General features: G+C 33.0%; 2 protein-coding genes across 2 annotated transcripts; one reads left to right on the forward strand and one right to left on the reverse strand.

Moving 5' to 3' along the window:
* The first annotated feature begins 107 nt into the window (after positions 1-107).
* On the forward strand, positions 108-5,823 carry LOC112008436 (triosephosphate isomerase, chloroplastic). The gene is made up of 9 exons (XM_024040767.2): positions 108-412; positions 848-874; positions 2,417-2,486; positions 2,871-2,994; positions 4,267-4,351; positions 4,464-4,596; positions 4,706-4,879; positions 5,303-5,385; positions 5,504-5,823. Exons 1-9 carry the CDS (start codon positions 221-223, stop codon positions 5,558-5,560), a joined length of 945 nt encoding a protein of 314 aa, XP_023896535.1. The 5' UTR covers positions 108-220; the 3' UTR covers positions 5,561-5,823.
* Positions 5,824-10,575: 4,752 nt separating this feature from the next.
* Positions 10,576-11,376, reverse strand: LOC112008430 (uncharacterized). Its single transcript, XM_024040761.2, has one exon. It carries the CDS (start codon positions 11,292-11,294, stop codon positions 10,905-10,907), a length of 390 nt encoding a protein of 129 aa, XP_023896529.1. The 5' UTR covers positions 11,295-11,376; the 3' UTR covers positions 10,576-10,904.
* Between the last annotated feature and the right edge of the window lie 1,737 nt (positions 11,377-13,113).

Consider the following 13,113-nt stretch of genomic DNA (forward strand, 5'->3'; position numbering starts at 1 on the left):
CGTGGATGTGACGCCCACAGGAGTAGCGTGAAACACCCAGCCCACTTTACCAGCTAGTTTTTACCGTAAAGCCCAACGTATCACCAACCTGCAACCAACACCACAAGTCTCAAAAAGCTCTCTCGGACCATTTTTACACACAAAACGCAAAACCCAAAGCTACCTGACTCTCTCTCTCTTTCTCTCAAACTCCCCAAGTAGTACTTTTTTCACAGTAGTGATGGCGGTGGCTTCAACTTCTCTAGCATCCCAACTCTCCGCCCAGTTCTCCGGTCTCCGCCGCACTTCTCCAAAACTCGACCACTCTCTCTCCAACTCTCAATCCTTATTCCAACATGTTAACTCTCATATCCGCCTCACTTCCTCTCCTAAGCCCCCACGTGGCGTCGTTGCCATGGCTGGCTCCGGCAAGGTACACTGTCTTCTTTAACAATAATAACACCTTCTAGATCTATAAGCTTCAATGTTGTAGTTTCATCAATATGTGTGTTTCAGTGTTTAGATAGCTATTGCTGTTTCATTTCTTAAAAATTTTACCTTCAACAAACGAAACCAACCACTATGAGATATAGCTACTTGTTAGTTAATTCCAAGGTCATAAATTTTTTTTTTGCATGTTTGAGTGACCAGTTGTTCCTTCTTAGAACCAATAATGAAGCATTCAAAGTTTTTGAGTTTTTACTCTTTTTTTTTTTAATAAAAAAAAGCTATTAAGTTGTGCATTATTAATTTTTTTTTTTATCTTTATAATGATTTGATTATGAATATGTTAAATGGGTTCTCAACTGTAAATGATTCTCCTATTTGGACATTTACTAATTGTTCTTATGATTTCTTGTGCTTGCAGTTCTTTGTTGGTGGAAACTGGAAGTGCGTAAGTATTTTTTGTCACAAATGTTGTGATTTAATTTGTCTGTATCTTAATTATGGTTTTTATTTTTTTACATAGTCCGTATTTTTTTTTTTTGTTTGCATTACTTGTTTGTTTCTTAAGAATTTGAGTACTTTCTTGATAGAGCTTGAATTTTGAAGAGAATTGTCGTTTTAATTTGATAGGTTGGATTTGTCATGGTACAGGGTCTTGAGTTCAAATCCTAACTTCATTCTACCTCCTATTTAAAATGTTAAAATTCCACGTGTTAGGTCTCATTTATTAAGGAGTCTGGTCCCACGCGTGAGGGGAATTTTAGAATTATGATTAAATGATTTAATTCACCATTTTAGTAACACCTTAAGCTATTAGGACAATCAGTAATTTATCAAATACATATGCCGCTGATAGTACATGTGTATTGATAGGTGTTTTATGCAAGGAAAGGGGGAATTTATTTCTCTATAAGCTGAAAAAGAGAGGCTGCAGTCTGTTTGGAACCTAATTTGCTCCGAAATCCAGTCTATAGAACATAGTTTCTGAATCCCGTCTGTCTAACTCTCTCTTGTATGTAACCTAGTTGTACCAGTAGTTAGTCCAAATCTCTTTCGCCATGTAAAGGACTCAATATCTTCTCTCTCTAACAAACAATTGCTGGGAGTTGGCTTATCCCTCAAAACCTGCAAAAGTTTCTCCCTTGTAGACAGATTAGAGCTCTTGATTAGAGGGTTGATTTGACACAGGAAATAAGGGTATACTGCATTTGTTCATATATGTAGATTTTCTCTAATTAGGTTTGCAGAGCATAACTCTATCAATTGGCTTTGTATTATGTACTCTTGGAATTGCACTGGATAAAGAAATGGGACAGCTAGAATGGATACTCTGTTTACTTACAAGAAAAATTGGAATGGAATAACGAAAAAAGAAAACGTGCCTTCGTAAAAAATTGTCTGAGAACTCTTCTGCAGGTTTTCCTTGCCTTGTGTGGGTACCTTGTCTCTGCTTCAGTTTATATAACTATCTTGCAATGTATTCTTGGAGTTCTCAACTCCGCATTGGTTGTTCAGCAACCTGTTTTTTCTCTTTTTTGGCAATGTGTGTGTGTGCGCACCTACATAGGCAAGCACGTTCATATATGTAAAAATTGAATGCCAAAGATGGCAAGACTGGTTCCAACTCCACATGATGGTGCTACCATCCATATTTCCTAGTTATGTGCATTTGTATGTAACATTGATAGCGTCAGAACACAGAAGTGAACTGTGAACCTAAGTCTCCTTTCCACCGAATGCATTTAATGTGGAGCTACTCCACATATCTGTTAGGTTATAATACATTTTTCTTATGCATTTTTTTGGACTGTACATTGATACAAACTTCATTTATACACTTTTCTATCTTGCTATTCTGTTAAATATTGCATGTGCAATGTAGATATTTTGCTCTTTCTATTTTTTTTTTTTTTTTGTTTTTGTCGTTTTAGTTTCTTCATATTGAAAAGCTCATCTTTTTTCTTTTCTCTTTTTTTTTTTTTTTGTTTAGAATGGGACGAAAGACTCAATCACCAAACTCATTTCTGATTTGAACAGTGTGAAACTGGAAACTGATGTTGGTAAGATAATATTCTATCTTAATGTAGTATGTGTTACAATCTGCAGTAGACTGACTTCTGACTTTTTCCATGACTACTTCCCAAAATTAGAAGAAAAAATAATCACGTGTAAACTGATAATTAAGTTTCTGAGTGTGCAAAAGAGCCTCAGACAGTGAGTCAATGATGATTTTGTAATTATCTTATCCTTGAGAAAATGCTGCAATACCCTTGGACTTCTGTATAACTAAAGGTGTATCTTTTTTCAGTATTTGAAAAAGTGTTGGAGATGGGTTTTGTGGTGGCAAGTCTAAAGCATTAGTTGTTCAATAGGTTCTTTTGTATGATAAAGGTTTATTTTTTTATATATTAATTTATCCAAGTATTTTCTTATGAGATGTGCAGATGTTGTAGTGGCACCTCCCTTTGTTTACATCGATCAGGTGAAGAACACGCTATCAGATCGGATTGAGATATCTGGTCAGAACTCTTGGGTTGGAAAAGGTGGTGCTTTCACGGGAGAAATCAGGTGATCTTGCTCTTCCATGTTCAGCAAAATGTATCGTTTGTTCATAGTTTCTGGCTCCTTTGCTGTGTATATATACATACATACATATGTGTGTGTTTGTATATATATATATATATATATTTTTTTTTTCTCAAGAATCAATCCTTGTTTTAGATTGGGTGATTCTTTTAGTTATCTTATATTGGTCGTGGATTTGTTTTACTTAGGCAGTCGTAGTGTAAAATAAATTTTTTTTGAGGATCTTGTGACTTTGCATGGCTTTCATAAACAGTGTGCCTTTTATTTTCTTAGTTTCTAGTTTTCTCTTTCGGAAGTTCTTCCCTTCTTTGATGAGTAATAATGAATCTTTTATCAAGAAACAAGAATGCTCAAAAGATTTATTTTCCTAAAGAATTAGAATCGTAAGCCTAACTTAAAAGATCTATAAACTGAACGAAAGTGTTAAAAGAAATCCTCACTAGTACACCATTCAAACAAAATGTGCAAAAATCTACATTTGATCTCGATAAAAAAGTTTTTCTACACTCTCAAATGTTTGGCTATTCTGCTCCTTCCAAATCACCTACATAAGACACACAAGGGTTGCATTCCACATGATACTATTCCTATGTCTCCCATACAACCCCTTCCATCAACAAACTAGAAAGTTTCTCTCTCTCTCTCTCTCTCTGATGAAACTAAAATAACAAAACTTCTAGTTGTTCCTGTTTAAAATTCGGCATCAGATTAAAAAAGGTCTTGTTTTCATACTGCACATAAATGGTTCTTTCAAGATTGTTGCTCCAAAAGTTCCAAAAGAGGTCCTTTTGCAAGAGTCCAAATCATTCTGCTGATGAAAATGCAGGACTCAGCTATATATCGACTTTTTGATAACTAATAAAATAATAATGGTGTCATCATTATTCTTCTTTTGATGTCAGCTTTTAATTGATCAGTTTCTTACAACATCAGCTATGTAGGAACTAGTAATTGGCAATATAAGTGGTGATATATTTTGCACTATCCTTTCATAGGGTTTAATATTTCAAACATGGCCTGAGTTTCAGGCTCATGGGGCTCCTTTCTGTTGAATTTACATGTATTGGAAATTGATTTGAACATCTTATTCCTTTATGTAGATCCTGGGGTGTTCATTGACATGAAAAGTTCTGTCTTTGGTTACTTATAAAGATAAAAATAAAATCTGTTTTTGGTTGTAATATCGTACTTGTGCCCATGTTTTTAATTTAAAATTTACACATAATTACCAGATTTACTGTTTTCATTTTGTAGTGTGGAACAATTGAAAGATATTGGCGCAAAGTGGGTTATTCTTGGTCATTCAGAGCGGAGACATGTCATTGGTGAAGATGATCAGGTGAAAGTTTTAACAATTATTGTTTTGAGAGGTTTCCGAGAGAAGATGATTAATGTTCTTTGCTAATTGATGCTATAAGTTAAGACTTTAACTGATGATTTGTGAACTTCAGTTTATAGGAAAGAAAGCTGCCTATGCCTTGAGTGAGGGTCTTGGAGTAATAGCTTGCATTGGGGAGAAATTAGAAGAAAGAGAATCAGGGAAAACCTTTGATGTATGTTTTCAGCAACTGAAGGCTTTTGCAGGTAACTTTCTTGCTGATGTTACTTCTTTTTATGAATTATGATTGGAGTCCTGTTGCAAAAGGAAAATGTGTCCACTGTTCCATGATACTATTCGTACCATTATGTGCAGATGCAGTATCTAGTTGGGACAATATAGTTATTGCTTATGAGCCTGTTTGGGCAATTGGGACTGGTAAAGTGGCAACACCAATGCAAGCACAGGAAGTACATTTAGCTGTTCGTGACTGGCTAAAAAAGAACATCTCAGCAGAAGTTGCATCTAAGACACGAATTATTTATGGAGGTAGTTTCTTTACTGCAACTGCATTTGCATCATGAATACTGTTTTGCTGAATCATATATATCTAATGCTATGGTTACATTTTACTGCATTTGGAAGTTTTAGTTTATAATCGTCTGTCGGTAAGAAGGGATAATACTCCATAGGCATCTTTTGTTTGTAATAATCTTTTTTTGGGGGAAGAGAGAGAGAGAGAGGTTTGCTTTCCTGCCGTATTATAGTCTACTGTTATATGATGCTTAGAATTGGTTATAGAATGGTTCATCTCTAGTTGTTATAGTCTTCTATATGACTGCTATTATAGCCTACTGTTATATGATGCTTAGAACTGATTATAGAACAGTTCATCTCTAGTTGTTATAGTTTTTTATATGACTGCTGCTTACTATCTATATAAAACCAAAATGACCAAAAGTTCATTTTCAGGGTCCGTAAATGGAGGGAATTGTGCTGAGCTTGCAAAGCAAGAAGATATTGATGGTTTTCTTGTTGGTGGTGCATCCTTAAAGGTATATTCCTGCTGTTAATGATTTCCTTGAAATTTTATGGGCAAAAGTTTATCAGAATTTTCTCAATGATGGTGCATTGTGATGATTACAATTTACAACTTGATTTTTCTTGATGTAGGGTCCCGAATTTGCTACCATTGTTAATTCAGTGACATCCAAGAAAGTTGCTGCTTGATTTGGTGGAATTGGCAAAAAGAGCAAATAAATGGCGAAGAAATGCTGTTTCAGTTTGAAGCATAGTATAATAAAATATGTGCCATGTGCCGGTTTTCTTGGATGGGTTTTTGATCATTATCCCATTTTTCTTCCCTTAAAGCTAGAAGAATCTCTTTTATGTGTTTTCTGTGGGCTACCTCTCTTCTGGGGATAACAAGAGGTATACAAATCATGTTTTAATAGCATAAACAATTTATGAATGAGTGGCATCTTTTTCAAGAATTCGGAGCTTTTATGTTGAAGTCTTGCTTGTGTGATGTGGGCATCATATAGACAATTTAGTGTACAATGCTCTTCTCTGACTTTTTGTTCAAAAATCGCACCCACTAATGACTGCATTAGTAAAAAAAGAAGAGAAAATATGGGAAATAAACCTTCAAAATCTCCAGTTTGCATGAACCTCATCAATCATACTAGAATTTGGACAATGGTAGAGTGGACATGTTCTCTCCCTGACTTATTTGTACAGGCTAATGGTTTTGTGTATGTTTGGGTCAACTTTTTGCTGAAAGTTGACAAAAGTATTGTTGAACTTGTGCCTAGAAAAAGTGAGGTGTTAAAATAATTATACCAAACTGTACACAGACTAATGGCTTTTTGTGTGTGTTCGGATTAAATATTTGAGGAAACCTTATTTGTTTACTCTTTAAAAGTTGATAAAATTATAGTTGTATTTAGAATAGTGAAATTTAAAAAAAAATAAAAAAAATAAAATGTTAATCCAAACTAGAAACTGATTTCATGAACTTGGCCCCCAATGCCAAAAAACATGTGTGTTTAAAGCTTTTAGCAAAGGAAAGTGTGTGTTTAAAGTTTTTTTTTTTTAACCTAAATTGCATGAACTTTATAGATGGTGATTACATTTCCAAGCACTCCTTCAAAAGCAAGATTATAATTTGGTATCAATCACATGAGTGAGCATTCAGCACAGAAGAAAAGTTGTGCCTGGGAGAGCCTACACTCAAAGCATATATGCCAAAGCAAACCTAGTAATAAAGACAAGCAAGCCTTATACTTCTTATATAAACCATTCCTGGAGAGAGGTAGAGGTGTAGAGTAGGACAAATAGACAATGGAGTGGTTCTACACTAGGAGGAGAGGTCCAGAGTGGAAACAAGGGTGGACAGGCCAGACCTTGGGCTCCATTTCTACACCACCACTTCATTTGCTCACCATTTTTGGCATTGTCTTTGTGTTACTGTGGTTTTCTCACTACACAGGCTATCAGACCCAGTTGAGAACCACAGCAATGAACTTTCAGTTGTTCCTTTTCTTGTTGCCTATCCTTTTGGTACTCCTCATGGCTTCAAATTCTTCTGGTTGGAGGTTCAACTTTCCTCTCTCGCGTTCGGACCATGGGGGCTCACCTCTGGGTATTGCAAGCTTGGTGGTGCTACTTTTGGTGTTGCTTTCTTATCAATCATCTTTTCAATCAAAGTGGTTTGGACCTCTTTGGAGGTCAGGCTAATTATACTATCAAAAGAAGAAGAAAAAAATACTGTAAATATCAGCTATATAAAATACCTGTGTACATGTATGTAAATCTTAATAATGGAATCCTTTTGTTGTTGTTTTTGGAGCAATGCTATCTGATCTATACAAATAGCACTGGCAATTTGAGGTAATATCTTTTTAAACACATCATGGAATTGTTCTTCTTCTGGAGCAGTGCTATCTTGGTACAACAAAACATTGTTAAACAAAATTATATTAGCATATAATTTTCAATTTTTTTGGTAATTAATATCAATTAATATTTTTTAGATTTATCTTTTTTTCAATGTAGTTTTTAAATCTAGCCCTTCTAAGTTAAAATCTTGGCTCTGCCATTGGCTTATGATAATAACATACCAATTCTTAAATATTTAATAATTGTTATAAATTAAATATAGATTGTAATATCAAAGGAGGTGGATTTGTGTCTTTCAATAAGTTTGTCCCATATGGAAAGACTAGCAAAACTTTTGTTGAGAATATAAAGCAACCACAAGCCATGCATTCCCTGCATTAAGTGGAACAAGAAAGCGTGTATGGTTTGGATTGCTCATTAAAAATGAAAAATTAATTGATTTGGAACGAGGAGAAATGATTGCTAATTTGAATAAAAGCTATTTGAAAATATAACATATTTTTGTTTTGTTCTTTTGTGTATTGAAACAGCCAACCTATGTGCTTTAGGCTAGCTAGGGGAGAATATTTGTGGCTTGGTGAAAGACGTACGAGGATGGTTTTTGGTGCAATAATAGCTTAAGCCATAAGGGGTCCATAAGTCCATTATCTACAAGAGGAATAATCTTTTTTTTTTTTTTTGGTATAAAAATAATGGTTAGAGAGAGGCAACTAATGTAACTTTCCTACTTGGACGTGACCATAGTATCATTTTAATTACTCTCAAACTAAGATCATACATCACAATTGCTAATGAGTTAGGTGAATAGTCTACAGATAAGGTATAAAGAACTGCAATATACTACTAGTAAGGGAACTCGAACCCATGCCTGAGGCATGTTGGCGAAAGCCCTTATCACTTGGCCAACCAAGGTGTTGGTATAAGAGGAATAATCTCATATTAATCAACTGAAGTTACCGAACCATCATGCCCACTTATGCGAGGTTGCTCAATTAAGTGGGTATATTTCAAGCCCTTCTAACTCAAAATTGGAGAAGAGAGAGAAGAGTTTTAGGCCAATGCTTGCTCATAATTTCACAAGCATGAAAAATTAAAGGGCCAAATCAAATGTTTTTGAGTTATTGACAATGCTGACTAGCACTCCTGATTTATCTAAGCTTGATTGAGTACTGGTCCACGAGGACGGTGGTAGGTTTAGAAAATTATTGTTTCGATAGGTATTGATAAACACTTGTGCCGTGACACAGTGAGACAAGAGGAATGGACATCTGAAATTGACATTCCGGAGGACATTGCTTAATTTCAGTTGCTTTTAGGCATCTAGTGCCATCTGTAATTTGTGTTATATTTTGGGTTATGTCCACCTTTAGATTAATAATAACTTGATGGAAATATATATGTAGAGGTCCCATGAATTTATAATCTTTATCTTATTTTTTTTTATAGTCGGTGTAGGTTAATAACTTGCTTAGAATGATCAACTAGTGCAAAATAATGAAATATGATTACCTAACATTTTTTTTAAATAATTTTTCTTTCATCAAATTGCGGGAAAGTGTGACAGTACTTTTGTGAGTTTTTTTTTTTTTTAAATTTAATTATTATTTAAGTTTCATAGCTTATTTGCTCATGCAAAATTTCTTAAATTTACTTTTCCTAAGTAAAAATATATTTTTGTCAATTTTCAGGAGAAAAAATCAATCATTTTTTTTTTTTTTTGCTTATTTGTTGAAAATGGACAAAAAATAATTTTATTTAGAAAATAAGAAAATTTAAAAAATATATAAGCAAATAAATTATCTAAAAATATCTACGAACATGATTGATATGTGCTTATTTGATTTTAATTAATTAATTAATTTTATATATAAAGAAAATATGGCAGATTGATTCATGACCAATTAGCTTCAAAATTCTAGTTAGTTACAAACATGATTGGTATTTCCTCATTAACTTTAACTCACAATCTATTTGCGTCAATTATTCAAAAGCTCTTCTCAAATAAATAAATAAATAAATCCCAAAAGCTAAACATTTGTGTGATTTGTGGGTATTTGTTTTTTGTTTTTATTAGGGACAAATATTATAGAGATATGATATATGATATATAAGAAATTAACTTAGCTTGACATTTAAGTCATCAATTACCTTACCAAATATATATATGTGAGTTCAATTTATAAAAGATGACTAAGTTTTATGTGGCCCTATTATAATTCCTCTCCTTTTTTTGGTATACAACTGATTGTATATAATATATCAGACTCAAAGTTTCTACAGGCAAAATTATACAAATAGATTAATGAACAAGTAAATGAAAATCAGTGACAACTTGTCTTTGAGAACAATTACTAGCTCAAAGCCGTAAAAGAGCTCATTAATAGAACAAAAAATTGCTTTGTAAACTAGTAAGTTGCATCAATGAAAACAGTTCTTGTATAGCTTATGAGTAAATTATATTCAAGCACTTGATTGGTCCCTTAAAGATGACGGTAGAAGACAAGAAATAAGAATGAATTAAGAATGTTTTATAGTCATTGCTTGAGATTCAAGAGAAGAAAATCTTCCACTCAATTGATTCCAGGACAAATCTTAGGCTTAGTTGAGGTGTGTTTTCCAAAAGGAAGTAACTTGAGGCATACATGGGACAAATATGTCTGGGCAAGGGTGTGATTATTCATCTCCTTTCTGTTTTTTTAGTGCAAAAGGTGTGATTTCTATACTGGTTTCATAATCTTGTTTAAGGTGATATATTCACAAATCACAATTACTGGGGTAATTAAATACAAAAAAAGGGTTTATCTCCAAATTTCAAACTAGTTTATAGAGAGAAACTTTGTCCATTAAATACAGCCAAAACAAGATAATAAATTTTGTCCTCAAAAAGTTTTTTAAAAAAAAAAAAAAAATTTGTTCTTAAAAAAGGCTTTTATGATTTAGTGATATTACTCGATTTTTTTTAATCGATGAATCTTAATCCACTTGCTCTACTCGTTGTGAAAAAAAAGGAATAGAAAAAAAACAATAATAAAGAAAAAGAAAAAAAAAAAATTTCCTTCCTTAAAAGAAGTCTTATATCTCTCCAATCTATATTAGACAAAAACCCAACCACCCCTCACTCAGTTACTATGTGTCGTCTCTCACTACATGCAATGGTCAGTGGTCACGAATATTGCATGTTAACTCATCTTTATACAATAAACACAAACCTCAGTAATTTCTTCAAACTATAATCCTCTAGAGAATCAATGAAATAAATTTAAAAAAGAAACAAAAGCAAAACAAAACAAAGTTCATAGCTAAACCGTCATCAGAACTTTGCTATATATTTCAATGAAAAAGAATAAGAAAAAAAACATGATAGATATCACTCACATATTTATATCTACAAAAAACCCAAATCAATTACAATTCATCATCCTTTACTATATACAACAGTCATGTATATTATCATGATCTATATAACCTGTCTTTACTCTACCAAAAACCCAAATCAATTACAATTCATCATCCTTTACTATATATATACAACAGTCATGTATATTATCATGATCTATATAACCTGTCTTTACTCTAACAAAACACAAACTCCATTTTTCCAAACTATCTACAAACTAATCTGTTTCAACCAAATAACAGCATATATTCTCATATATCTTATAGTTCTGTATATCTAAACTAACCAGCCATCAGTAAAGACAGACCGGTATTGCACCATAACAAGCAACAACACAATCAAAGCAGCAACACCCCATGGTGAGCTTCCCTCCGAGGGCCGGTGGTGGGTTCGGCGGCGCTGGTCCCATGGTGACATGGAAAAGAGAAAATCTGGATTTTCCATGGATGACAACCACCGGACTAGGATGAGTAACACTATAGGTGTGGCCAAAAGCAGCCAACCCATTTGTTCTTCAGCACTTTCCACAGCTTCCTCATAAGAGAAGTACCATGAGGTGCCAAGAAAGACTGAGATCACTGCTAGAATTAGCAGAACTGGGTATGGAAGAGGGTTTAGAGAGAAGGCATCAAAGATAGAGGAGGCTGTGCTTCTTCTATAGGCCATTGAAGACCACCTTCTTAATGAGAAGCTTTGTATAAAAGCTTGACAAATTCAAGAGGTCCTTAGGAATTAATGGCACAATAGCATTTATAGCAAAAGGTGGGATATTTGATTTGGTAGTTCACCTATTATTATAATAAGAAAGTCTAGTGACACACTTTGTTCACACACAATGTCACAAATGGTTAGGGTGGTATATAAGTTTGTAATTAATTAGTAGGTGGAAAACTTATATAAGTTATAAAATGCTATTAAAGTAATAGTATTTCTGACAGAACATTCAAAATACAAATTTCTTGATCATCTAATTACAATAAATAAATAAAAACTTCTTATCTCAACAATTTATGAAAAAAAAATGTTTACATTTGGCACGTCTACTAAGTTATTATGTGTGTGATTCATTCAATGCATGGGTTTTCAAATTGATTGCTTAGGTCAAATGGTCTGACTTGTTTGTGGGGTACAGCATGTTGGCAGCAAGTGGCTAATAGGCCCTCTAGACTCTAGAGTAATAAATTAAAATCTTTGAACTAGATTTACTAAAATTATTATTTTGTATAATATATGATAAATTATCTATCATAATTGACCACATCATAGGTTGGTACCCGATTAATATGAATATAGGACATCAAGTTTTTTAAAACATATTTAGATAAGATATCAGAATAGCTTAACCTATTCAAAAGATTAAGAAGAACATATATAAATTAAAAGAAAATCAAATTGAAAATATAATCTTAGTTTTATTTTCTTCACTTAAAAAAGGTTTTTTTTTTTTTTTTTTTTTTTTTTTTTTTTTTATCAATGTTATGCAGTATACTACTAAACATAAGCAAATATTTTAATTTAGAAATTCCCATTGATGCAAAAATTACATCTTTGTTATATGTTGATGGTGAACCAAAATTGTACTATCTCCAAACTCCAATTTGTCCATAGTGTCGTCCAAGTCCATAAAGGTTGTCCCAATACAAGAAGGTCGCCCAAGTGTAAGAATTGTCCCGCATGGAAGCATCTGGATGACCTCCCAAAACTTAGAAATTATTAGAGTAAATTTGTGTTCAAGAGCTTATAATTCAGACCACGTTCTACTGTTCTAAAGTATGAACAAAATCCTTATTCATCGCTTTAACCTCCTACTAATTTCTTAACTTCTGATAGCAGTTGTAAAAGATAAGTCTGAACCTTCTAACTTCCATCCACGTTGAGAAAATTATTAAACAAGTAATCACTCCAAAGCTCACTATAAAATGACTCATCCATATCAAATGAAGGTAAGTTTCCATCACTCCTAAAGTTGGAATTCTTGAGTTCTAGAGAGAAAATTAACTTAAGTGTTGGAGAGTTCTTGATCGATTCACCCCGGTCACCTTTGATCCTGTGTTTTTATTTTCAGGCTTTTCAAGCAACCATTAGTCCATTGAAACCCAAAGTATTCAACCTACTGATTTTCTGTGCATCACCATATGTATATCCATATAACAAAGTGAATGAATAAAAAAGCTAAAAAATATGTGTTAAAATAGGTGATATTATATCAATCTTAATGAGATGTTGTCTTATCATAAATGATCCTAACAATTTGTCAACAATAAAAAATATATATATATATATATATATATATTTTTTTTTTTGGGATAATACAAAGAAATTGTATTAATATAACATAAAAACAGAGAATTAAAACATAAAGTTCAGCTACACAAACCCTACATATATAACAGACTAAAAATAAATTGAATTTGTCAAGAGAATATTCAAGTGATAAGAGGTCATGGTCATCTCTCGATCAACCAAAGTGGATTTAATAGTGAAT

Source organism: Quercus suber, unplaced genomic scaffold (genome assembly GCF_002906115.3).
Source record: "Quercus suber isolate HL8 unplaced genomic scaffold, Cork oak 2.0 scaffold_142, whole genome shotgun sequence".
Lineage (NCBI taxonomy): Eukaryota > Viridiplantae > Streptophyta > Magnoliopsida > Fagales > Fagaceae > Quercus > Quercus suber.

What these genes read in the sequence shown, in the direction of transcription:
- LOC112008436 (XM_024040767.2), top strand. Translation starts at nt 221, where the DNA reads ATGGCGGTGGCTTCAACTTCTCTAGCATCCCAACTCTCCGCCCAGTTC. An exon ending in CCATGGCTGGCTCCGGCAAG is followed by an intron (nt 413 to 847) that starts GTACACTGTCTT and finishes TTGTGCTTGCAG; the next exon opens with TTCTTTGTTGGTGGAAACTG. An exon ending in GCAACTGAAGGCTTTTGCAG is followed by an intron (nt 4,597 to 4,705) that starts GTAACTTTCTTG and finishes CATTATGTGCAG; the next exon opens with ATGCAGTATCTAGTTGGGAC.
- LOC112008430 (XM_024040761.2), bottom strand. Translation starts at nt 11,294, where the DNA reads ATGGCCTATAGAAGAAGCACAGCCTCCTCTATCTTTGATGCCTTCTCT.